This window comes from Calonectris borealis, chromosome 1 (genome assembly GCF_964195595.1).
Source record: "Calonectris borealis chromosome 1, bCalBor7.hap1.2, whole genome shotgun sequence".
Lineage (NCBI taxonomy): Eukaryota > Metazoa > Chordata > Aves > Procellariiformes > Procellariidae > Calonectris > Calonectris borealis.
The window spans coordinates 194,136,871-194,162,985 of NC_134312.1; the positions used below are offsets into that span (position 1 = coordinate 194,136,871).

Here is a 26,115-nt window from a genome sequence, read left to right on the forward strand (position 1 = left end):
CATTCAAGTCACTGGAATATATGGCATTCTGATGTAGGATTCTTTGTTTAAACTATTCTACCTACTGCAACTTATATATTCACTAGCCCACATGGAAAGCACATGAAAAAAATTACTCTTGAACCAGGTGGTAAGGTCACCTATCCATAAACTATGAATATCTATACAAAAATGGAAATGTGTCAACAGAGCAGTGCATCCCTTTCCAGAACATCTTTTATTCTGTTTGCTGAAACAAACTTGTGAGTGATGTTAGCTCAGATTTCCTAAGGGACAAGTTGAATTTCTTAGGTTTAGATCTAAAGATGTGCGATGTGCAAAAATGTTTAACCATGGTTTGATTTCAGTAACACCTCAAAGGAGAGGAGGTGTTACTATACAAGTCATGGTGTTTTTTGTTAGTTTTTATTATTATTATTAACCTGACTGAACAATACAGTAGACTTTCACATTCATTATCTATCTCTGTAAAGTAGTTATCCAACCTCTAATAATCTACCCCTCAACTTAGAAAGCAAGCTGATCACTTTCAAGAAACACTTGATTCTGGATATAAACCTAATGTTTCTGGAGATCATGCGGGTTTCATTTGTAATTATAACATTAAATATTTCTGGGCTGTAGCTCAGTTAATTTCTTATGGAGCTAGTTAGAAGATTGTTTCTTGATCTTTCAGAATTCTAGCATGATGTAGTGGTCTGAAATGTACAATGGATTAGTTTAAATAAACATGTACGGGTTATTAAGAATTATAATTTCAATTCACATATGACTGTGTGCATGCACACATGGCGGGGGGGTGTACAGAAAGAGGGTGCATGCATTATCTTGCTTTGGGAGAGTTTCAGGGTCAGCTGTATAACCCTCAATGACCATAATGAATCTGATATACAGCCTGGTGAGGCTGAACCATTGCTTATCCTGAAACTGCCTTCATTTTTCTCCTACAGTTCTTACAGAGAGAATGGAACATGCCTAGACTTGTACAACCAGCTCACAAAAAATACAAACAGAAGCTTTGCAGATGCACTAGTAGCCCATAGCTTCAAATAAGGATTACACCCTATTCTAAGTATAATGAAAGGCAGAAGAACAAAAATTAATAATAAAATGATTATAGTTGCTGTAATTATCGGGAGCTTCAACATAATATATGCTAAGCCACTGTTTTTGAAAACATTATGAAATTGGTCACTTGTAAAGATGGATTTTTACTGGACACTCTTAGTACATGAGAGAACTCAAGAGAAAACTGTACTACCAGTGAAAAATTTATTAATGACAAAACGGAGGCAGAGATTGATGCTATCAAAATCAATTAAACACGACAGAACTAAAGCATAAAGTGCCTTTTATAAAAGTAGCCTGATACGTCAGATAAAGGAAAGCAACAGAGAGAAATGTAAGGCAGTAGGGAGCAGATTATCACAGAGTTGACTCAGAAATATGATATTATAAGCAATGTTTTGAAGAGAACTGACAGGAACCAGATTGCATCTGTCAAAGCCAAAAAGTAAGAGTCAAAAAAAATTTTTAAGGTTTTGTGGCAATTACACAACTCTATATATACATATAGCCACTTCAGAGTGGCTGAAACTACTTTTCCTACTGCAACTACTGTTTCCTCCAATACAAAAGTCTAGACATGTAGTTTCTGCCCCTGGATCCCCATTACTCTATACTGTTTTGTTCTGCTTCTGTCTAGACTATCTCATTCCCAGTATACTTTCTGTCATAGCTTTTGTTTGTTTGTTTGCTTGTCTGTTTTCTCTCCATTTCTCTCTTTTTTCTGTTCCTTTTTTTTTTTTATTCTTTGGTCTACACAGTCTTCTCCCATGATTTTACTTTCCACTCCTCTCTTTCACTCTCAGTTTGTTGTCACTTTCCACCAAAAGCTCTACTGTAACACTTTTCTTCCCATGAATCTTTTCCAATCTCTTAAAATACTGAAAGCATTTTTCTGTCTGAGTCTCTGCATCTCTTATTGTCACCTTCCTCTTCCTGGTCTAGACTGTAATTTACCTTTTATGAAATGTTCTTACACATTATTCTTCACAAACTCATACCAAAACATTAGCTCAAAAAATTCACGAGCAAGAAATCCTACTTTAACTTCCAGAAATCTGACTTAGTCTTATCTATCAACTTAACTGGCATAATCTTCTCCTTTAGGATTTTTCATCCTTTATTTTGTAGCCAAAACTATCTCTCTAAGGATCACTATGAGTTTATAATCCCCATAGCTATAATCCTTTACTGTATCCATACACACTTATTTTCAAATCTTTATTTTAGGTTTCCATAGGTATCCCTATCTGATCTCATCACGTTATTTCTTTTTTCCGTTTTCTGAGCTTTAAATTTTCCCCATGTCTGTCTCCCTCTCACTTCTTTTGTCTCCTCCCACTAGTGATTGCTTTTCTTTGCTGGTCACTCCTATTTAAATAATCTTTAAAATACCTATGTAGGTGTACCCCCATATTTAAATTCTTCCTTTGTTGTTTTCACCTTCTTGCCACCAGCAATCTCTTCCCTGGAAAGCACTGCTTTCCCTTTTCTTTTCTGCTTTCTATTCTCACTTACATTGTTTACTCTAACAAACGTAATTTATCAGGTCTATATTGCAAGGCCGTCAAGGCAGAGACCTTGTTCTCTCGCTCTTTTAGGGCAGAAAAGAAAGAGAGCAAGAACACCTACAGTATTACATAAACAACAGTAGTAAAAACGACACAGCATTAGCCTAATACAGGAAATGAATACTCCTCAGTGTGTTGTACATTCAGCCTGTAAGCAGACTTTCAGACCTAAGGATTTGCCGACTAGCAAGAGGGGATCTTTTGTTGAATAGCAGCCAAAATTAATAGATAAACATGCAAATAAAACCACTGTTTTTAATATACTTTAAGGCAACAAAGAAGCACATGTGAACCATAAAATGAATTCACAGTACATGAATAATTTAGCAACATTCAAAAAGAGTACAGTGGTCACCCTGTATAGGAGTGTAATCAACGCTTAGTTTCCCACGGGTTAAGAAGAATTATATCCTGAACTCATAGGCACATGAATTCTTCCCTTCTGAGCAGAAAAACAGGACATGTTTAAGGGAAGCTGAGATGAGTGAAAACTCAGATCTCTAACTTTGTGCAGCTCTGCTTTGCTTGGTTGTGCATGAAACATGCTTAGAATACACCTTATGCGACAGATTTTTACTGCCAGAGTGTAGTTTAAGTTCAGTAATTACACAGTGACTCAATTTTTCATTAATTCGTGTTTCTCTGTGAAACCTTAAGTCTCTCATCAACACTCCTTTTTCTGTAATTCATTGTCTTAACACACAAACCAAATTCAGATTCATTCTATCTTTGAAGTTTGGCCCCCTTCCCTAGATCTGATTTTGAGGGTAGGATTTAAGCACGAGGTTTCCAGAATTGAAATAGCACTTTGAAATCAGAATCTATATACTTACATTTCTGAAAACTCTAAGTTATTAATTCATTGAGAAGCATAGTTCATTTGCATAAAGTATTACTCCATACTGCTTTAAATAAAACTGATTCTATAATTCCCCTCTCAATCTCACACTGTTTAATGTGCTTTTTAAGAAAGGTTTTTCTTTAATGTTGTATATATCTGTCCCTAGCTGAAAATAATAAATTAATATGTGAGTAGTATCAGCCTTCTATATTGTCTAGAGACTTTTTTTTAGATGGATTTAGTTTTAGATGGATTTTCTTCATCGTATGTGTCCTTACACCACCACAATTTTGTGTCTAAATATATTTCAGATTATTTGGGTAGGAAGGAATCACTACAAATGAGTATGTACAGTATACCTAAAGAATTTCTGAGATTTTAAGGTAGGGAAGAACAACGAGATTTTGATAGTAAGGTACTTCCATTAAAAAAATCTAAACAGTAGTAAATGACAGAAAAGATGCTGTAGATAAAGATATTAAGGAAAACCAGGATCCAGAAATACTTACAATACGAACAAGCCAAGCCAATGTAGAAGTAGATGTAGAGTAGTGGGTGTTGTAATGATAAGGTGGAGTCTGATCATCTTCCCATGTCTCATACCGTTCTGCATAGAAGACTGCTCTCTTTGGGTTCAAAGCACCAATAGGCTACAAAAGGATAAGAGGTCAAATATATTATCAGCTAAAGGGCGGCACGTCTGATATGTCATAGGTTAATTCTGCATTAAGATTCACTACATAGGAGAGACTGCAACCAAACCCATTCCATGCTGTAGTAATCCCTTCAGATTGCTGTAATCTTAGAATTTCTTTTCAAAGGCTTTGTGTACTAGAAGTCTTATGACTTTCCTTATTTTAATTGACAAATATAAGTGATCCACATCTGCAAACTTTCAAGACCTTCTTGAAATATGAGTTGTTTCCCAATTAATTCAGTAACATTGTTCTGGAAATAGACTTCTAAAACTGCATTTTAAATGCATTGAGGCCAAACTAATATTTCTGTTGCTGTCATTCACCATAATCACACAGCTAATGAAAACTGACTTTTGCTCACACAGGATACTTTGTAATGCACAGTTCATGATGAAAAGATTTCACACGGAACTGCTGATGGTGTCTGGTGATCCTAAGCAGAAATACTTAAAAACCATGCATAGTCCTGCAGGACTGGATCTACTTTCTGACTGAACAAAGCCAGGTTTTACTGAGCGAAACTAACAAGCTTTGACCTTAAAAACAATAGAATTTGGAAAATCTTCACAAAATCAAACTCCATTCTGAGCATACTTAACAGACAATCTATACAAATCAGGTAAAAAACAAAAGAAATGTAACAAAGTACTAGGAACTGTTGGTTTTGACATATCTACTTAGGGGATACATGCTTTTCTATGATTTTTTTTACCCACTTTATCGCATAATTTTTTTGCAAAATGTATTTGTTATTGTGTGATACAAAAGTCACTGGGATAAAGAAAATACAACAGAAAGTAGATAAAATGTTGGAATATATAAGTGATCTTAAATCTGTTTTTCCAGATAAGGTAGTAGTAGTGTATTTACTACCTATTTGCAAAGAATCTTTGGATTTTAACTTTTGTATTAAAACTAATCAAACACAGAGTTTAATCCTTAGAGGAGAGCACACTTTCACACCAAATAATTGTGTAAACTTAGTATAATTTTAAATAATTACTTGATTTGTATTAATCAAAAATTAAGAGTTAGAATTGGTATTATTAAGGGAATTACAACTTGAAAACAAACATATACTCAAGGACTTTGACCCTTTTCAAAATGCTAACAGGTATTCTTGCATTTCATTCCACAGCACAATTTTTCTACTGAGTTAAAAACCAAAGTCATTTGGAATGAAAATACTAGTACAAGGTCAAATCAGTGTGTTTCAATACACTGCGTATGTAACTGAACAATTTTAAAGCTACAAGTATTTTATTCCTTCAGCGCTGCTATGTTTTTTGAGATGGCTGTTAAAAAGGCTGACATAGAACATGCTGTTTTCCAATTTTACAAATTAGAGCTTGTTTTTAAATAGCAGTGTTTGAGGAACACGTTTTAAAACGTTATGATTTCAGTATTTTTCACACAAAACACTCTGGATGCTTAATACTTTGCTGTGTCATGGAGATGTTAATAGCTTTCTTATACATGTAAAATGTATGAGCAATCTCTACGGATCAGTGTTATCTGATGCAGATTGCACTGCAAGACCTCACAAAACATTCTTGAAAGAGAAGTATGAGCCATTCCCTAACGCTTTCCAGGCTTGTTTCCCAACTACTGGAAAAAGAAAAAACAAGTATTTGCATTTTTGTTATAATCAGTTTCATCACACATCCTGCCACTGTCACGAAACACGGTGGCATTATTACAGGCTGTAAGTCACCAATATATAAAAATAGTTGTTCAACCACCTTCTTGAAAGAGTAACTTATTAAAAGACATTCTTTTCCTATTGGACTGACAAACTGTGCAGATATATGTGCACTTTGCTAAATTATACCAAGGCTCTGGGTTGCTTTGAGGATTGCATTGGACCTGCTGGTATCACCCTCATCAAGGTACTGTGCATCCACTTCTCTGGCAGAACAAATTCCAGTCCCCAACTGCACGTTTCAAAAGCTAAAGCAGTAACTCAGACCCTAGTCTGTTAACAGGAAACGTTCACCCCCTCTGAGAAGGAAACACAAAATGGCAGACAAATCGGTGAGATTGTATTTTGTAATGGAAAAACACCCTGAGAATATCTCTTCTCTCCACTGTGAAGGTGCATCTTACCCTATGCTGCAGTGAATTTTGAGGCTGTGGAAGACAGAGGCGTCATCTGTCACAATATTATTGTACATATATGTTTGAAGGCACAGTAGAGAAGGGATATGCTGATTAACGCAAGACTGAAAATCAAAACTCCAGGCCTTTCAAAATATATTTGAAACGGATCAGATGTCTTTCATCAAATAAGCTACATGTTTTCATTCTTCACTGTAAGTTGATTACAGTAACAAGAACTATGAAGCATAACTGATGCTCAAAAATAATTACAAGTATTTTATTTTATAGACTAGCAAAATATTAATGATGGTTTAACCCATAGCTTTAAATAACTCTTTTAAAAAAAAAAATTATATATATATTGTTGTCTTTAATGAAAAAGGTACTTTCTCTCAAGAACTTGACAATAATTTTCCAAAGTTACATAAAACACTAATGCAAACATATCATCATGTTTTCTAGGTTCTTCAGGGAGAAGTGTTATTTCAATTGAAAAGATAAAAGATATAAGGTTGTAAGGTGGTGCATTCCCATTTTCATGTAAAAATGCCTGCACAAGTAGCTAAAATAATCTACTTTCAGAAGACACATGTTCAATTTATTAAATGATAAACCTAAAAAGCTGTATTCTGAAGATTACCTTCATCCTCATCAATATTCTTTTCAGAGTCAGAATCCATTTTTCTTTCAATTACTTTAGGATTCATTTGAAGAAAAATGCTGAAATGCACAAAATATCTGCTGAATAAAATGGACTCTTTAAGTGAAATATCATGAGAGTCATCTCTCTTCTTGCATGGTATGGAAATTTTCACATAAAAATCTCTGGGAAGAATCTTTTCTGGGAATTACCTTTCCTTGTCCCAGAGAGAAGGAAAGAAAGAAAGAAACGAGGGGGTGAGGTTGAGCTTGTCTTCAGCTAGAAAGTCTCACCTCGACTTCTCGGGACAGATCCTGGATTGGATGAACTCGTGATCTGGATGGTAGTCTGGGATTCAGGAGATACAGGTTCATTTCTGTCATTCCACAAAGATTTCTAGTGTTCCCAGGTAAACTGCTTAGGGACGACTATAGCTTGCAATACAAAGGTGTGCCAGAAAGCCCTGAGATAGCTCTAGAGGGGCTGGCGTGCAAACATGGCACCATTTATGCAGAGATGATAACTCGAATCTCAGTAGTGCAGCTGTGTCAATGCAGCACTGCACAAGGAGGAGAGCTGGGAGCTGCACCATGCTCATACAACTCCGCAGCTTCTGGTTCAGCGTTACATCAGTTGTCTCTGGCCTGTGGCAAAGAAATACAAGGAACATCTGATCCTCCTTTTCTCCTTTTCTGTGCAGTAATGGACACCCCTATGTGAACCACTTCTTTGCACGTTAAGGGAAAGGACTTAAATCTCCCCTGGTGTAGGAAACTATACACATTGAAAATGCTAACAGAAAGTGCTCAAATCTCTCATTTTTTTTGTTGTGAATTTAAAAACTTGCTGATTAACCACAAATAGATCAGCTTGATTAACCACAAATAGATCAGGCATTTTCTGAGAGTGAAAACTTCCATAAATAAAATAGCATGGAGTAAATTCAGAGGTCTGCCCCTGGCTTCCTTAGTGGTTTTGTAATGCCCATGTGGCAAAATGCTGTTACCCAAAGAAATGGTAACACTTCATCCTTCAGTAAAGACATGCATTTTCTGTAAAGACTTTAAATCTCAGTTGTACAAACTAGCAGCTAATCCAGTTTTACTCTGATGAGGCATGTGTCCTGCTAGATTACAAGTTCTATAGTAATGGAAGTCTCTCACATTTCTTGTGAAATATGTAGGGTATATGGAGTTTTGGTCACTTTTCCATAGCGTTACACTGCCATTCTCAGCCCAGAAAGTCAACTACTACGGTTTTAATCTGATACCATGGCTATAAAATGAAGACAAATTTTATTTATGGATTTATCCCTGGATCTATCCCTGCATCTTCACGTAATGGAAGAAAATAATTTTATTTCCATTTCAATGAGATTCTACTGCTGTGCAAACTAGTTAGAATGCCTTGCACAAACAATACACAGGCAAAGCTCAACCCATGTACTATGTCTCAGTCTAGTACCTTAACTATAAGACCAGTTCAGAAACTGAATTTGAGTCAAACAAATTATTCTGAACATTAAATAAAAAGTACTTTCTATAATGTTTTATAAAATGCTTTTTCCAAATACACCATTTGTCTTTTTATTAAAAAAAAAACCTCTGTAAGGACTCATATCAAATAGTATTAACTTTTCATAAAATGGTTTTATAAGATATTCTTTACTCCAACCAAGCAGAACAACTCATTGTATGACAATGCCTGTTCAGCCACTTCACTGCTGATGTACTAAAAGCTGCTGTTTGAGTTTATTTTATGCTTCTTTTTCCATTTAAAAATAAAGTAAGTATTTACTTTAACATTAAAAACACACTGCTATTCATGTCATTCTTTTTTATCTGGCTAATCTCTTTAGACATCTGGCCTTTGAACCAGTGTATTGTCAATACATCTAGTGTTTATATCCACTGGACATGTTATGTTAGCTCATGTAATATTCACTGTTTTGCCAGCTATCTTCATAGAACTACATTCTCTCATGAGAGCAGAACTGAACGTAGAATCCTATTTATCCAGCCACTGAAATATTCTGCTTATCTTGACTTTCATTCAGGCAGCATCTACCTTATCTGTTTATCTCTTTTTTTGTAACATACTGCGCAAAATTGTAGCTGGGTACAAAAGAAATCTTGAGCGTGGCTTTATTTGGCTATGGCTGAATATAGACTGAGCTTTTCCTGACTGCTTGCTTTATTAAACAAACCACTAAACAACAACCTTTAAGTAGGACATCTTAGGATAGTACTTTAAAGTTTAGAATAAATTCTAATTTTATCCAAATTTGTAAATAGCTTTTCTTAAGCATATCAATATCAACGTTATCAAATATAAGAATTCTGACAGATTCAAATTACCAGAGTTTCACTCAGTAAATGAACTTTCAATTTAAGAAAAGAAAATGTTTAATTGTGTGGCTTAAACCAAATGAGAATCAAACTCTTTTTTTTTGTGATGGTAGAGTTGCATGTGGTAAAGAGAGAAGTTTAAGTTACAGAAACTGATTTCATTTTTCCAGTGAGAGTGGCTCTTGCTAAGCCCATAAACTCCATTCCATGGCATACACATTTTTGGAAGTATTAAGTGTGGTTTGCCTTGAAATATTCACACTTCGATGCGTTCATTTGCATTATTACATTTAGAAGCCTTGGGGCTTTATCACTTCCTTTTCTTGAAATGGCACAGTAATAAGGAAAAGTGGTTATGCTTATCACCACCCGTCAGTCAAACACCTTCTATATTAACAAAATATAATTTTTTCCACTCAATGAACGAGTGTGTGATGTCTCATACACATGTCAATATTAGTATTACTTTGCCTGGTGAAGAAATCATTTTATTTAACAGGATGTATGACTGGAAGTAAATTAGGAGAAATTCGCATTTACACTTTAATGAGCAGGGACAATGCAGCATGTCAAATCCATGCATTCGCTGTAATTTAGGAGTAAAAGTCATAAAATTTTGCAAAACCAAACCATATCACATTTTAAGTATGTTGAAACCCCAAAAAACTCAGTGTACAGTAAGGGCTGCATACATGTTTTCCGTACTAATGTTTAATACCATAGGTATTCTTCCAAAGGAAATCTCAATAAAGAAGAAAATAAGCAGATCACCTCGTGGTTTGATAGCGAAAAGATAATCTATGTATCTATGACAGCCTCTTTCATTAGCTTTTCATCCTGTCAAACAATAAATATAACCTTTAACCTTGTATATGTAATGAATAAAACTTGAGCCTACACTGTCTAATCAAATGAGAGGTCCAATATATCCTACTGTTACGGCACTCTCAGTGCCCATGGGCCCTGGTTTTAAATCTCAAATTATATGTAAAAGGAAAAAAAAGCCTTGATAGGGGAATTTCCAAACACTTCAAAGAAAAAGGGCAGAAGAATTTTCAGACTAATATTTAAATATAATTGTTCTGAGAGAACAAGCAACATTTGGATGTAAAGTACCACAATAAGGGGCGCTACATAAAAACAGAATAAAATGGAATGGAAGGAAAGGACAAGTTACATGTTCAAGACGGCTTTGCAGAAATGTAAATATTTAAGTTTGAGCTAAATGCAAAAGGCATATGTTTTACTCCGTCACTGACACTGTAAGCAAGCCAAACACATCTAATTTCATTTCCACAAAACATATGAATTGCATTTGTCCTGTACGTTCACTTAGGAGTTGTGATATCGCAAAGGTAGTATATCATATTTTATACAGAAAGCCTAGGAATCCAAGGTTAAAAAATTTCAAAAGAAGTACTGTCAATTACCGTAATTGACATTGGAGCTTTGTATGAACTTTGTGCAATAATACACAAATTAATTATTTTAAAAGAAATTAGATTTAGCATCAACACTTAACTACCAAAACTATTTTAAAACAACAAAACAAAACATGATAGGTGGTTTCTCTTTTAATTTCATTGCTTTTGTGGGTTTTTACCACATATGTAATAGTGTTAGAATTCTAAATCATTTCAAAAAATTGTTTGGGGGGTATTAATTACTAAATATTAAGGACAGAGGCTTTGTGAAACCTAAGAAGGGCAAATTTACAGGAAGACTGAAGGTCAGGAACTGACAAAGGAGATTCTATCCATCAACAGCTTAGCTGCGTGTTCTGATTCGCCATCAAATCTGTAGGAATATTTCTCAATTGCAGGGTAAAATCTGACAGAAGGAAGTGGCTCCTCATGGAAAGGATACTGTGTGTGCCTGCCCCAGAGGTCTGGCTGAAGCTTGATGGCACACCCCAGTTCCATAATGTGAACAATAAATCACTAACTCCTGCTTTTAAGCACTAGGCTACTCAGGATTCACCTCCCTAACAAGGAAAGAAAGGGCTTACTTACAGAGACAGGACAATATCGAAAATGAAAACAGAATTGCCAAGGAAATACTTCAGATACGTTCTGAATTTGAAGATTTTTACTGATAATGCACAAATTGAAACAGATGCAAGTAAGCATAATAGCCAAAGTGTACAAAGTAAGGCATTTCATATTAACTGGCCGCTGCCTTTCACAAAAAATCATTAATCTATTTTTCCTTTTAAAACCATTGTGAAATGAAACCTATCAGATGTTATTATAATAAACACTGGAAAAATTTGACAATTACACCCCTTTTATCCTGAGGGATCCCACAACACTTTACAGATTGCACATGTGTTTTCTCACACATCCATGGGATAAATGCAGCCCAGATCTTGCCAGAAAGGAAAGACCATTCCCCTTAACTAGTGTGTAGGCTTTTTTTAGTGGTCAAAACCCCAGCTTTTCCAGAGGAAACCGCTGGTAGCTTTTGAATAAGAGAATGCAGTTATCAAATTGGGTAAGAAAAGGACCTCAGGCAAAATACTGCTGTGCACATTGCACGGATTCTTGAAGAAACATAAATAACCAGGGACTTGATTTTACATTTCCTTTCAAGGGAGAGCACGATTAGGTGTGCAGTGATACTTAATAAGCTATACAAGCACTAATTCCATAATGAGTCTATACTAACTCATGAGGAAAACCTATCTATTCAACTATCATGCTACTTCCTGTAGCAATTACATACTTTAATAGGCTGACATAAAAATTTGGATTCAACCAAAACTAAGTGCCTAATGAAGGACTCATGAGACGCTGTCTAATCTTGTTGCACTTCACCACATGCAGTGCTATTAATACTAGAAAGAAGTGAATCTGAGAGATTTTGAAAAGTGTAAGCATCTTAATGAAAGGTTTATCACTATAAACAATTCTACAACAGAAATATTTTCATACATGCTAGGGAACAAGCCAGTGCAAGATGATCACTAGTCTTTATTTAACTCATGTCTGTGCATTTTCTTTTATTGTTCCTGGCACAGATTACAATGGTGTTATAGAATTGAAAAACACATTTGTGACACTTACCTATAATTTTGTGAAAGGTCAGAAGTTTTACACAATATAAGTAGAGTCTCAACCAATTTGTTTACATTTAAGGCATACTGTGAATGCAGTTTGATTTCTGTTTTTATTTACTTATTTATTTATCTAAGAAAAAAGGGACAGGAAACTTAAGTGTCTCTATCTGTTATCATGCAATCAAGTCCTACTCAAATTATTTTGGAAGTCTTCCAAAAAAGCAGGCTTCCAGGAACAGTTACAATACATCTGGAAGTACTGCAAGCACACTCTTTCCAACAGGGATATGAGACTGTGAGATACCCGGGGTGCGATCTCTCTGTTGCTGCCCAGGATGTGTGCTTGCATGAAGAGGAGGAAAGAAAAGCAGACTTAAAGGCAGAAGCCCCAGAAACTCTCAGCCCTGAACAGCAGCAGAGGGGAAAGCAGGGGCTGCAGCACAGGGCTGCAGAACAGGCATTGGGGGTCATTTTCTCCTCTCCAGCCTCATTCCTTAAGTTAGCGAGTGACAGCCTCCTGTGGTCTTGAGCCTCACTCAACCTGTACGAGCAACTTCTCCCTGCTGGCTGAGGACCTGTGGCAAGGATGCAAGAAAGTTGTCATGCCCAGACAACAGAAGCCTCACGCTGGGGATGTTGCAAGGCTAACCACCTTCACTGGTAAGAAAGTACATACACTTTCTTAGTTGATAGGAACCAGGAAAGATACTTCCCACAACTCAGTTTCAAACCCTGTTTTTTGTCTTTATTCCAGTTGGCCAAAAGTAGAGCCCCTCCATATGCTTCGGCTATGCTCGGCCAGGACACACCTTCTCTCCAGTCTGTTGACACAATCAGAGTGCCAGAGCTGGGTATAGATGGCAGTCTGGTGCTATTAGAGAAACAAATACTAGGAACTGTATTATTATAAAGCATTAACTGACCAAGTCCGGTTGGATGGCAAAAACCACAAATAATGATAGGGACCAGATACTTCAGGGTCTAAAATACAAAATAGTTGTTTACTGAATAATTAAACCAAAAGGAGGTGCTGCTATTATATTGCTCATCTAATCACTGCAAAACAAAGTGAAAAATTAGTCCAAGCTTTTTATTTCCAAAGGATCAGCTTTCATAAACTAAGGGAGATAACTACTGAGATCAAGTGGCCTGATGCACTCATGATCCATAAGTCAGAAGGTACAGAGGAGTTGCAGGTTTGGAAACAGATCAGTCAGGGACACGGAAGTAGCATAGTGTAGAGATTCAGTATGAAATTATTCTAAAATAGAAAAGTCTATTTGAGACTTTAAGATAAAGACCTAACTTAACCAGACTATAAATATAAAATAAAACGTCTTCCAAAAAGGGCTGGTTGACTGTCTTTAACAGAATTGAAGCATACCTTTGAAAGATCCCTGAAGTTGCCTGGAAGGGTCAGGTCTAACTCTTCAGATTCATAGTTTGTTAAAACCCATGGAAATACAGGGTATTGGTTCAGATCATTGTATGTTCGTCCTATTAAGAAAGAAAGTGTTTTAAGAATTAGGAAATAGTGTCCTCCAGCTGAAAAACAATCTAGCGGTTACTTTTGTTGCATCACAGGTTCCCAGTTCCCACCACTTGACAGAATCAGGTGTAAATCTTTCAGACAAAAGTTGCCATTTAGATGCACTTATCTTGAATCAGAAGTCAATGCAGAAATCAGCATAAAATAAAGAGCACAGTATCTTTCAAAATCAACTAAAACCATATGCCAATAAACACTTTCTTTTTTATTTCCATGAAGCTATTTTCATAGAATCATAGAACCACAGAATCATAGAATCATTAAGGTTGGAAAAGACCTCTAAGATCATTGAGTCCAACCGTCAACCCAACACCACCATACCCACTACACCATGTCCCTAAGCGCCTCATCTACACGTCTTTTAAATACTCCCACGGATGGTGACTCAACCACTTCCCTGGGCAGCCTGTTCCAAGGCCTGACCACTCTTTCAGTAAAGAAATTTCTCCTAATGTCCAGTCTAAACCTCCCTTGGCGTAACTTGAGGCCGTTTCCTCTTGTCCTATCGCTAGTTACTTGGGAGAAGAGACCAACACCTACCTCACTACAATCTCCCTTCAGGTAGTTCATAGCATGAATGTTGAAATTTAAAACCATTAGACTATTATTTTCCTAGCAACTGTATGCAGTATCATTAGCTGGCAAAGATTAAATGAGAGTCCAACAGCAAAGGGCTAAATTTGAGGTTTGCAAATCTAGGTCTATCCTAGATAGACCATATTAATCCATTATTCCCTATGGCTCTTCTTCACTGAAGAAGTGGTGAAATTTCACTGCAATAGTGGAATCAAAGTGGAGGAATTAATGTTTGCTTTAACACTATTTCATAACCATTTTGAAAATTAAAAACCTTTTTCTCCACCCTAAAAGACAGAGCAGACTGCCCCAGGCCACTCTCTCCAAACATAATGAAAGAAACATTGCTACCATCCCAGCAGCTCAAATATGTAAAAACGGTCTTTAGATACAGTTTCAAAAGAACAATCTGCAATTGAAGTGAACTGAAAATTATGAATTCATCACCAGGAAAAGTGTGTTTGGGAAAGACTGTTATTTCTGTGTCAGCTGGTATTTAGTAGTATCTAACATTTCAGTGATAAGACAAATGAAGTTGCTCAGTACAGAACCGTCCACCATGTTGATTTACTGAGAACCACACAATATGCAACATGAGGCTTAAAAAACAAAATCAGGTCATAAATATATGTGTGCGTGTATTTATATAATATAATTAGCAGACTGAAATAACCCAGGTTAACAATTCCCAGTCCTGCAGCAGATTTACAGCCCTGTCTCACTAACTGCTTCCTTCCACATTCTGGACAGATTCCTGGGGTACAAAACCCGGCACAGGAAAACACAGGCTTCCTTGTTCTGAGTAGCACTTGCAATTCTCCACAAAAATCAGCTCTGCTTTAATGAATGTGAAACTTTCACTGCTCTACAAACACCTTGTTTTTTCAATAGAAGTTGATGAACAAGAAGCATGTTTCTATTTTGTACATGGTTTCACTGAAAACAGGAAAAGTACATATTGTTAACAACTGCATGTCCTCATTTTTACATTTTGAACACATACAGGTTCACAAGAACATAAAAAATAACTTACGTACAAATACAACTTTGTTAAAAAAGCAATACCAGCACTGTGTACCACACACAAATAAAGATGGATAGAAACAAAACCATTTCTTCTTTAATATCAATGATGAATTAATGAAAAACCATTCCTGGACAGAATGAGAATTCATCAAACAATTAAATCAAGAAATACACCAGAATTTGTGTGTGAAGGAAGAAGGAAGAAAAGCAAAGGTACCCTCTGGCAGAATATTAATTGTTTTAGGGTTTTTTTGTGGGGATTCTATATGTCTTGAAGTAAGACAACTCTGCCTCATTTTCCACATCTGTCAAATCAGAGTATTATTCTCCTCTTTGGCAAGGGATTAATTACATACGATTCATAAACTTTCTTGAGATTGCAAAATTTAAGGTTCTATAAAATACGGCCTTTATAAAACGATACCTTTATACAGTAAATGTTTTTCTCACCATCAGAATCCTCAATTAAGTTAACAGAAGAGTGTGCAAAAGCTTCCACAAAAGACAGACATTTGTGCTTATGTAGACAGCAGACTAAAAGAAATTTGAGATTCAGGAAGAGAATGACCGAGGTGACTGTAGTCTATTACAAAGCATAAGCAAAAATGATGATTCTTCAGAATCAAAAATTTTACGGAAAAGAGTTCACAGTAATAAAGTCCTTCAATTGAAAACACTTTATAGAAACATTTGGAAAGGTAAGAACATCCTTTCGCAAAATTTTGAAAGGAAATTTAGGGTTATCCAAAATTACTTCTTATTTCAAAATTGAGATTTTCCATATTGAGATTTTATTTAATTTTGATATTAATTTCATTTCAATTTCAATATTCAGTCAACAAGATTTTGATGTTTTGTTCCTATTCGACATGGGAAAATCATAAATACGTGAATAGAGCAAGAAAAAAGCAATCCCGAGTTTAGCTGCTGTACATGAGTTCTCCTTTGCTGTGTGGTTTTGATAGGTTACTTATAGTATGGACACATGAACAAATGATCATGTGGAATTAGCTCCAACTCCGGACACTGCAGTAACACTTGTATGCATTTTTTTACCCCACAATGAGAAATAATTTGAAGCAGCTTCTCTCTCAGCTTAGGTAGGATAATTTACAAACAATGGAGCCTTAGTGATTATGTATTTGATAAATATAACCATAATCTTGAGAAAAAATAAACAAAATATTTACTTCTCTCCTACTTCAATATTTATAAAACACATTTTCTTTATGAAGAGATTAACTACTAAGAATAGCTATTAATTTGTTTAGTAAAAAAGCTAGTGATTTATTTTTCTGAATTCAACAATTTTCTTTTTAATATCAACAAATAAAAATGACTTGAGAAGATGAACCATAATTTAAATTGTGAAACGAGACCAAACCTACACGATGAGATAAGACCACACATCTATGCTTATCTGAGTGGAGGACAGTGATCTATAATGGGATTACAAATCCCTAATTCTAAACATGCATAAATATTAGTGGTTTAACTTTATTAGGAATGCTTTCTTGATCAGTTCTGGCTTCACAACGATTATTTTCAGAGTAAAGTCAGCAGATTAATATATTTAGCTATCTCATCAATTGCCTGGTGCTTCCAGAAAGAGTTATTTGGTTCTTTCTTTAGCTAAATAAATATAAAACATAAACCTGTACTGCTATTGGAAGTCCCTATACCTTTTCAGAAACTTCAGATTTTCCCCCAAGTAGGCTTACAAAGATTAACATTAAAGGCTGAATATTAAATATCGCAAGCCTATGACACTAATCTACTTGAACAATAAAACTGAGGCATAGTAAATGAGATCTCAGAAATACTGGATATGTTTCTTCATTAAAAAAAACTTTTTAATTAAACCATCCAATTTAATGTTTTTATATGGCACTTTAGTTTTGAAGGTAAAGTGAGCTAGAGACAGCTGACAAAGAAATTATAACTGCAATTCCTTGGTGAAAATGTTAATGACAGCAAAATATTGTTTAATTAGATGATTGCAGCATCTGGATTAACACTCTTTAAGAGCGATGTTCCTGTGCTTGTCTGCTTCTTCACACTTTACAGACATTTTGTCATCTCTAGGTCATTAGGAAAGAATTTTTAATGATTTTTCTAGAAGCAAGTAGTTCAAGTTACATCTAATTAGATGACAATAATAAGCCCAACACATGCAGTAGCTAAATATATACATAATTAACCAGTGAGGGCTTGTACATCACAGAGTAAAAAAGTGGAAAATGCTAAACAGGCGAAAAAAAAAGAGGGAGGGGGAAGAAGTTTGCCTGAATTTATTACCTGACTGAAGATGTCATTTTTTTCCACAAACCTTTAAAAATAATCCCTTTCCACTACAAGAAATGGCTTACAAAAATTATGGATATAATTATTCTCCACTTCTTTTAAAAGCTGTGGCAGGTAGGATTTAAAAGAATTAAAATTCCAGTAAATACAAATGCAAACACATATTTGCAATTTGAAAGGAAAAAAAAACAGAAGAAATCAGTTAAATACTGAGAAATAGATTTGAAAATTAGACTTCTAACTAAAATAGTGGGCACTGCAACCATATTACAAAACGACTTCTTGTTCCCACTCCTCTTGATTCCTTTTGCTGCGGTGGGATTACTTTTAAGTATTTTTTTGAATACTCTTGTAACTGAAATAGTAAAAATTACTTGTTCCCTATATCACCCAGAGGGTTCAGTTGACATACATGCTGATCACATGCAATATGGCCTTTTCCTATGTGCCTGAAGAAAGGACAATTAGTATAATCATAGCTGCTTCCAAGCCTTCAAAGCTAAAGGATCCCTGAGAAGGGAATAGGGAGGAGGAGGGGGGAAATGGCCAGGAAGGCTTATGTCTACACAACCAGGACAAAAACCAGGGGCACGGAGAGTGTAACACTGAGACTGATTGATAAGTAGCAGAGTGCAGTGTTTACCTTTGGGAGAAAAACCCAGAGCTGTAAACATGATGAAATATGCTCGAGTCAGAAAAGAGGGCAAGAAAGAGGTGAAGACCTTGGAAACAGAATAGGGAGGTGAGAAAATAGTTGGCTAGAGGGCCAGAGAAACAGGTTGAAACAAGACTTTAGAGAGTTCTGAAAATGGAGAGCGATTTTGAATTGAAATTGCAATGAGTCATCAGGCCGGTGCAAGTGATGGTAATCATATATCCTTGGATAGGAAATGATCTAGAAAGAGAGAACGATGATAGCTGAAGTAGACAGTTACTAAGTCATGAGAACAGATCACAACAGAAACAGTTAAACTAAAAATGAAGCCAGGCATTGTTTCAGAGGTAGTAACAGGGTGATATGAGGATTAAAAAAAAAAAGAGTCATAGAAAGATGGATTTTTTCCAAGGGGACACTTCAGTATTTCAAACATTGATTAAGAACTTACAGAATAGCCAGGGGCCATGCTTGTCAGGACAGACATATTGGCAAACCAGGGAGAGATTTAAGGAGAGATTCGTATATTTATTTCAGTGGTTCTGTTCTACAGAGACCAACCAGTCTGTGTAATCAACAGTATTAACAAGCAGGCAAAGGACTTCTTGTGGGAAAGGACCCAGTTGCATGTCACAAATGAAAGAAATGAGTTGGTGTCAGAAGCCTCACTTCTGAACGTCTCTCTTCCAAGGCTGCTGTTTCTTGAACAATTTCAGAAAAGGATCACAATAAAACATGAGTGACTTCTTACTGTTTTGTAAAGGGCTAGACACTAATTAAGCACCATTGTAAGAAGAAAGGAACCTACAAAGAATTGGCAAAAACTGTGCTAAACCACTTTGTTAGTGGACCTTTATTTATTTGGAAGAGAAGAAAAAAACAACGAGGGGACCTATGTATCACTTATTTACCAGCAGATAATCCATTTTTTTTAAGTCCCAAACCTCCACGTTTCTTAAGTGACTAAGCTACGGCTCAGATATGCTGAATAAGCCAGTAGGAGCTAAATGGCAACACGAATAAAAAAATTTTGATGCACGTATTTCTCAATGGCTAAAAACAATGATATTGTTAGAAAAGAGGATGCTGCTTAAATAAACAGTTACAGTCTAAAACTAGGCCATTGCTGCCTACACGAACAATTACTGGCAAAGAAGTTGTATCTTTTAAGGAAATATTTCTTATGGGATCTCATTACAAAAGAGTATAATTAAAACTGTATTTGGAAATTGGATTTCCAAAGAAAAAAGAAAAGAAAATACATGTCTTGTCTTTACTTGGCAAAGGAGGTCATGAATATATTTAATACTCTATCTTTGTGTACCAAATAGAAAATCCTGTATTTTCTTCTGACTGCCGAGGGTCCTGTCTACAGTGCATTTAAGAATTTGCTTCTGTTTAACACAGATGTATCTGGACAGTTATCAGTTCAGTGTTATCAAAACAAGGGCAACACGTAGTAGAGGTACTTTGCTTCCAGTACTGTATTTCTGGTAGAGATTTTTTTGGGGGGCTTCATCAGAAAATGCCTATTTGTTGTAAAGGAAATATTTTGGAGAAATACCTTTCAACAGAAGATTTACAGAAATACAGGCACAGATGTAAAAGCAGTGGTGTCATTCAGGCTGTCTCATAGCTCTTGACCCCAACGTTTCCCAGATCTCAGGCCCTGGCAGTACAGTGCCATGCAATGGTGGAGCCAGGAAAGAGCTTGGGGATGTGAGAACTCCTAGGCTTTCTAACATATATTTATATTTTGAAGCTTTCTCCACTGCCATTGGACTTGGAGCTCATGTACACTCCATTGTGGGTGGGTTTCTGGCTTGCCAGGAACTTTATGATGAGATTCTTTGCAATACTCTCAGTTCTTCATGAGTTTTTGGAATTCAGCTTCCTAGCTGAAGCACAGACTTCACTAGAACTACAAAACCAGGTTGATCTTCCAAAAAATAACTTTGGGGAATTTTTGCTTCTGTCAAAAAGTTGGAAAATTTTAGTGTTTTAGGGTTTATTCCAAACTGGAGTAAAAAGTTTATTGTCATGTGTAGAATTGCCTGTTAGGTTTCAGTCAGTTTTAATTCTCTTATGTTGTTTTCAGAAAAGGTTGTGTGTGTGTGTGTGTTGTTGGCAGTGAGTTCAGCTATCAAGAGTAAATTTTATTCTAATTTTCAAAAAAACATCACAAGTTTCTATGACAGTGCATCAGTGAGTGCAGATGTTATAATGACATTAGTAACTGAAATCTATTTATCTATGTTCATAGAGACTACGAATCTTCAAAATCTTAAAAAAAATGAAGAAGAATAAAAATAGAAAGCACATAATACAGCAACGCAATCATGCTTTCTTACAAGCTCTTTGCTTGAAGGCCTTTCTGATATGCAATAGTCATAGCTGATGTCAGCAGGACCCTTTATTTCACTAATCCTTCTGGAACAGTGTCAGATGTGACAGCACTCCTGCTGATTGGGAAAGCACCCAAGAATCTCAGCTGCTTTTAGACATCCCTCCAAAATGAGATCGTACAGTGATACTTTCTTCCCAACCTAACATGATGACTGTTACCCTTCTTGGAAAATATATAGAACAGAAAATATATAGATTGGTAAGGACCCATTAGCAAAAGCCAAGCAATGCAGATGGGTTTGAAATAAAAATCAGAGTAAGGGATATTCTTTGTGACAAGGAAAAGGTCTTTGAATGCTACTCAATGCCTTGCTCACATCTTAGCAGAAGAGTATGCATGGGTATTAATTTTCATTTAACCAACACTGGTCACTTCCAAAACTTTTAAAAATCAGCATATTGGTTGTCCTTCAGAAAATATATATGTGTTGATCTATGTGACGTCAAAGCATCATGAAAAAGAATGACTTTACAAAATAAGTCAGTCAATACAAGATGGAGACAAAGAGTTAGGCTGCATTTCTTCTAGAGATTCAAATTTACCTCCCTCTCTTTCAGGGAATACGGTCTTTACCTAAATTTGAATTTTAATTTGATCATGCAGTGCTGAAAGACTTCATAAGATGATAGGTAATGATGTGAAAATTAGCAAGTGAGCTTATAAAAGTAACAACAAAGAGATTACATGAACAAATTAGATTTACCAGTAAGAGACTGATACCAAAAAATCTGCCAGAAATTAAGTGCTTTGAGTCAGAGAGAGACACTACAAAGGTACTGACCAAGCTGCTGCAAGCTTTTCCAAACACAATACAAGCTCATAGACACACAAAAAAAATAGAGTCAGTAATCTTCCAAACCTTGGGCATAGCAGGTGGTACCTGGAATGCAAATGTCAGGTCATCCTGTTGTAAGGCAGGTGAATGACACTAGATGACATTAAGAGAAACTTGCCTCATGCAACCACCTACGTGTTTGGCTATAAAGCCTGCCTAGCAGTACTAGTAACAAACAACAGGTCAACAAACATTTTTCCTGAGACCTCTGAGATACTCTGAAGGAATCTCTTTAGGCTGAAGCTTGTTTACTGATGGATACTTTAGTGTAAGTGTCACTGCAATTCCTAATTGACTTCAGACATAACAAAGTCTTCCAGGTTTGGATGCTTTGATGATGTACCTAAAAATAGATGACCTCGGAGTTTTAAACTGATTAAAAATGAAAAGTAATTTATCAAAAACTGGCTCAGCTCTTGTCTACTCTCATTTAAAGAGTTTAGACACACTGCTTACAGAAGAAATGAATACATAAAAAGGAAATTACAAGTGAAGGACAGTTCTGTCAATAATGTATTGGACAAGGACTGAGGGGACCTAGGCTAACTTCCCAGCTCTCCAAGTTCAGGTGAGGCGGTCAGGGAGCCTGAGAGGCTCTGCCTGCATTTCCTCATCACCAGAAGGGCAGCGGATGTGCGAGAGACGTGGAGCGGCTGGAGGCAGGCCGGTGTCCAGAAGCAGGATAGCGGCATTCTTGTGGCGCTGCGCCAGAGGTAATAAACGCTCAGCAGGGCTCCTTCCTTCAGCAGAGATCTGCGGGACTGTGGCTATAATGCTCGGAAACCAAGCTGGTGCGCCTGCATGGGACTGCACCATATGGACTTTCCAGCCCAGGTCTCCGGTAGCTTCAGGGACTCTGCTTTGTGCTCCACTGCACAAGGTAAACATGCCCTCAGATTTCCAACTGTTCAGTGGTAGCACTTCTGTATCACACTGGGATAATTTGATGACACATTTATTAACGTCTGTAAGACTGGATGCATGGAAGATGACTACCATATAAGCACAGAGGCAAAAGCCTAAAGGTTCAAAGTAAGTCAGTTTGACAGATCCTGAATTCTGCCACTGCCCTACTGGGAAGAACCGCAGTGATTTTCCTCAGACTGGTCAGCGTAACAGACACTTACAGGTGCTACCCTTGGGTTTCGCACTTACATTTGTCTTATGTCTGGCCTGAGGATAACCTCAAGCATAAAAGTTAGGACCAAGTAAAGATGAGAGTCGTAACACTGGAGTACAAAGTGATGTCTCTTGGAATTTAATTTGGGTTTCAAATTAAAGCTCACTGGAGTGAAATGTCTGAGCAAGTCTCTCTGCAGGCAGGTTCATAAGCAGCATGTCTGCTACAGGCAGGAATTGTAATAGTAGACAACTTCCTGGAAATCTTTGTATATGGTGTAGAAAACTGCTGGTTTTTACATTTAAAATTACCACAGAAGTTAACACTAAAAGGGAAAGGTGAAAGAAAAAATGCCATTGTGTATGTTTAATTAATGACAATTGCCAGAAAAGCTTTTCTTTTACCAATAATGAATGGATGTCTATGGCAGTTATTTCTCATTTTAAATACCGAATCTGATATTATATTTCAGCTCAAAGAACTAAATGAGAAAAGATGCTGTAATCTAATCATACCACAATCCAGGTGACATCTGTACTAGGCAGAATACTGTTGTTATTCTGCTGTCTAGTTGCTGTTGCTGAGAATGATGAAGTAGCAAAATTACATTTTCCCATTATTATTTCCAGACACTCTCTGGCAATGGTTTGTTGACTCTAATAAAGCTTCAGACAAAGCTGTCAGCAGAGGAAATGGCAGAAGGGGAGCAAGGAACAGCCTCCACAACAATACACGAATCTGAAGTCTCAGTGATAGGTTGTGCATTTTCTGATAAAATTTAATGTGTGTGTTCCAGAATCTATCATAAAGCTGCAGCTGAATTCTAGAGGGATAAATGTATTCTATCAAGTCACGGTGCTTAAGACTTTGACAAACATAAATATATTATGAAGGATTAAAGAGTCAGAAGCCTTACCTGCTATAGTGTTGAGAAACATCAAGTATTCAAAGTTAGATATCTCCCGTCTCTGCCAGCGCTGAGTCATGTTGGAGGATTTATAAAGCTGTCGGGGAGTGGCCAGAGAGATTCTCCTAGGAAATACATTTAAAGAATGATTTTTTTTTAAGAGCCTCATTAAATGTTAAGATGTAGGGCAACGTTATTAGTGTGATTAATTTCAGATTCTCTCAGAGGCTTTTTTATTTCATTTAATGAAGTCAAGAACACACTATTACCCTTATTTGAGAAAGGACTAAAATTAAGATCTGTATTTTATTTTACCAGTCCTACAGCATTTTAATAATTCAGAATAATATATTTTGTGTTTTATTTTATTCTGAATCTGGTTAAAAGACTGGAAGTAAAAGAAACTGCAGACCTCCTGGTGCCTGGCTTGTCCAGCAGGAATAAAAGAGGAATACCATTTCCCTGTTTCAAAAGGATACATTGAGATAAGTTCATTAAGGTGAGTGAGTGATAGATTAAAGTGCCATATATTTCTAGCACATGGGTTGAAGATATTTATTCCACAATCCTCCATGGTCAGCTACCCATGATCCCTTCCTATATCCCAGTAAGCTTCAAGATTTCTATTTATAGCCTGGTTTCTGAAAGAAACAAGGTTTATTCAGTTACCTGCTCACATATCCATCTGCCTGTCTCTCCATAATAACTTCTGAATTGCATTTCATTCAAATTTGGAAGAGGAGCAGAAGCTTCCAAGATACTCAATTTCCACACATTTTCTAAAACTTACATGACTGGATAAGGGCGAAAGAACCAAACTACTGTGCCAAGGAAGAGAAAAGCAGAAAACTTCAGCTCTTCTATATTCAGCATGACAACATCACAATAACCAAATACCGTGCACCAAGTTCTAAATTACCCATAGTATATGTCCCTGGTTGGTAAAATATAGGGGACTAGATTCAATCTAGACTAATGCATTAAAGAAAAAAACCTGCACCAAGCAGAAATAGCCTCACTGCTCACAACTCATTTCTAGAGAAAATAGTCCTTGCTGAAAAAAAGAACAGGAAAATCTTTGGAAGGAGAAAAAAATCATCTCCTCTGATACTTTTTTTTACAGAAACTTAAATCTTATATATGGATCAAAATAGAGAAAATGTTTATACCTGTGAAAAAAAAGAGGATCCCTAATGTGTAGCCTATTCATGAATTTAAAGAATATATCTAGTATTTATATAACTTGTCAAGAGTAAACAGGGACACCCAATGCTTCAGCTTTCAGTTGCACACTAAACACACTACGTGTACTATTTCTAGACTCTGCTGAGTATTTTCTTAAACTAAAGTCATGTACAAGGTGTCAAATTGGGCAGTGATTACAAAAATGTGGACCATCTACTTCTAAAGATATATGTACATAGTTCTACACATGCAGTAAACCCTATTTCCAGAGAAAGGATGAGTATGAGTATGCAATTGGAGTGTACAGTTATCACAATTATATGTCTAACTTGTCAAGGAGTATTTTGTCAATGTCTGCCATACTTAGGCTTACAAATTGGGCATACAAAAATGACTGTGCAAGTGTAGGTACACTTTCTTCTTTTTTTTTTTTTAATCTCTGTATTTACCCAAAATAGCAGTACAAAGGGTCTTGCCAGCTTGGCTAGCCTTATTTTACAGTAGACTCTAGGATGCCTATGGTAGATACATTTTACTAGTAGACAGGAGACATTAAAAAATTTTTTTAAGTTGTTTCTATTACGCTTCTTCCGACCAATTTATCTAAAGAATTATCTGAATGTAATTATACTTTATATTGCATTTTATAGGATAACTTTTACAGTGGAACTCTCAAAGACGCATTGTTCCCAGTAAACTATGACTAATGCTACACACAAATTAATAAATACAGAAAATAAAAATACTAAAGAAATCATTAAATTTACAAAGCATTTCTGTCACAGACTTTCTGTCCCTCCCACGACAAAACAACATTTATGCATCAGTACAGCTTAGTAGCTGCTTCTAGACTTTACCCACAATCTCCCAGGGAGTCTCAAAAATCTATAAACTGTCAAGTGCTGGACTTCACATTTGAATGCCTGATTTGAACGAACTCTACAGAAAATCAAAATATACTAAAAAAGCTCCTTATTTACTCTATATCTAAGGTGTTTGAAAGATTTGCAGTTATTTCAGCAGAGACTGGAAAAAATTATGCACAATAAATTGGTTCCACACCTGCTTGTTTCAGTTAACACAGGAAGACCCACTGTTTTGTGTTTTGCTAAATCCACCCAACTTTGATCAAACCATTTCTCTTCTTCAATATGCCGTCACCAATACGAAAATGCACAAATGAATGTGCTTCCTTTGCTTCTAGAGAATCGTGAAGTACCTACTCAAAAT

The 26,115-nt window shown here is 36.1% G+C and overlaps 1 protein-coding gene across 1 annotated transcript in view; it reads right to left on the reverse strand.

The window, feature by feature from the left end:
• NBEA (neurobeachin) overlaps positions 1–26,115 on the reverse strand; it is a 426,845-nt gene that overhangs the window by 76,790 nt on the left and 323,940 nt on the right. Inside the window, exons 42-44 of the mRNA XM_075139786.1 lie at positions 23,710–23,825; positions 13,706–13,818; positions 3,987–4,127 (exon numbers count right to left, since the gene is read on the reverse strand). Of these exons, the coding sequence (XP_074995887.1) occupies positions 3,987–4,127; positions 13,706–13,818; positions 23,710–23,825 (370 nt within the window). The remainder of the gene's footprint in view (positions 1–3,986; positions 4,128–13,705; positions 13,819–23,709; positions 23,826–26,115) is intronic.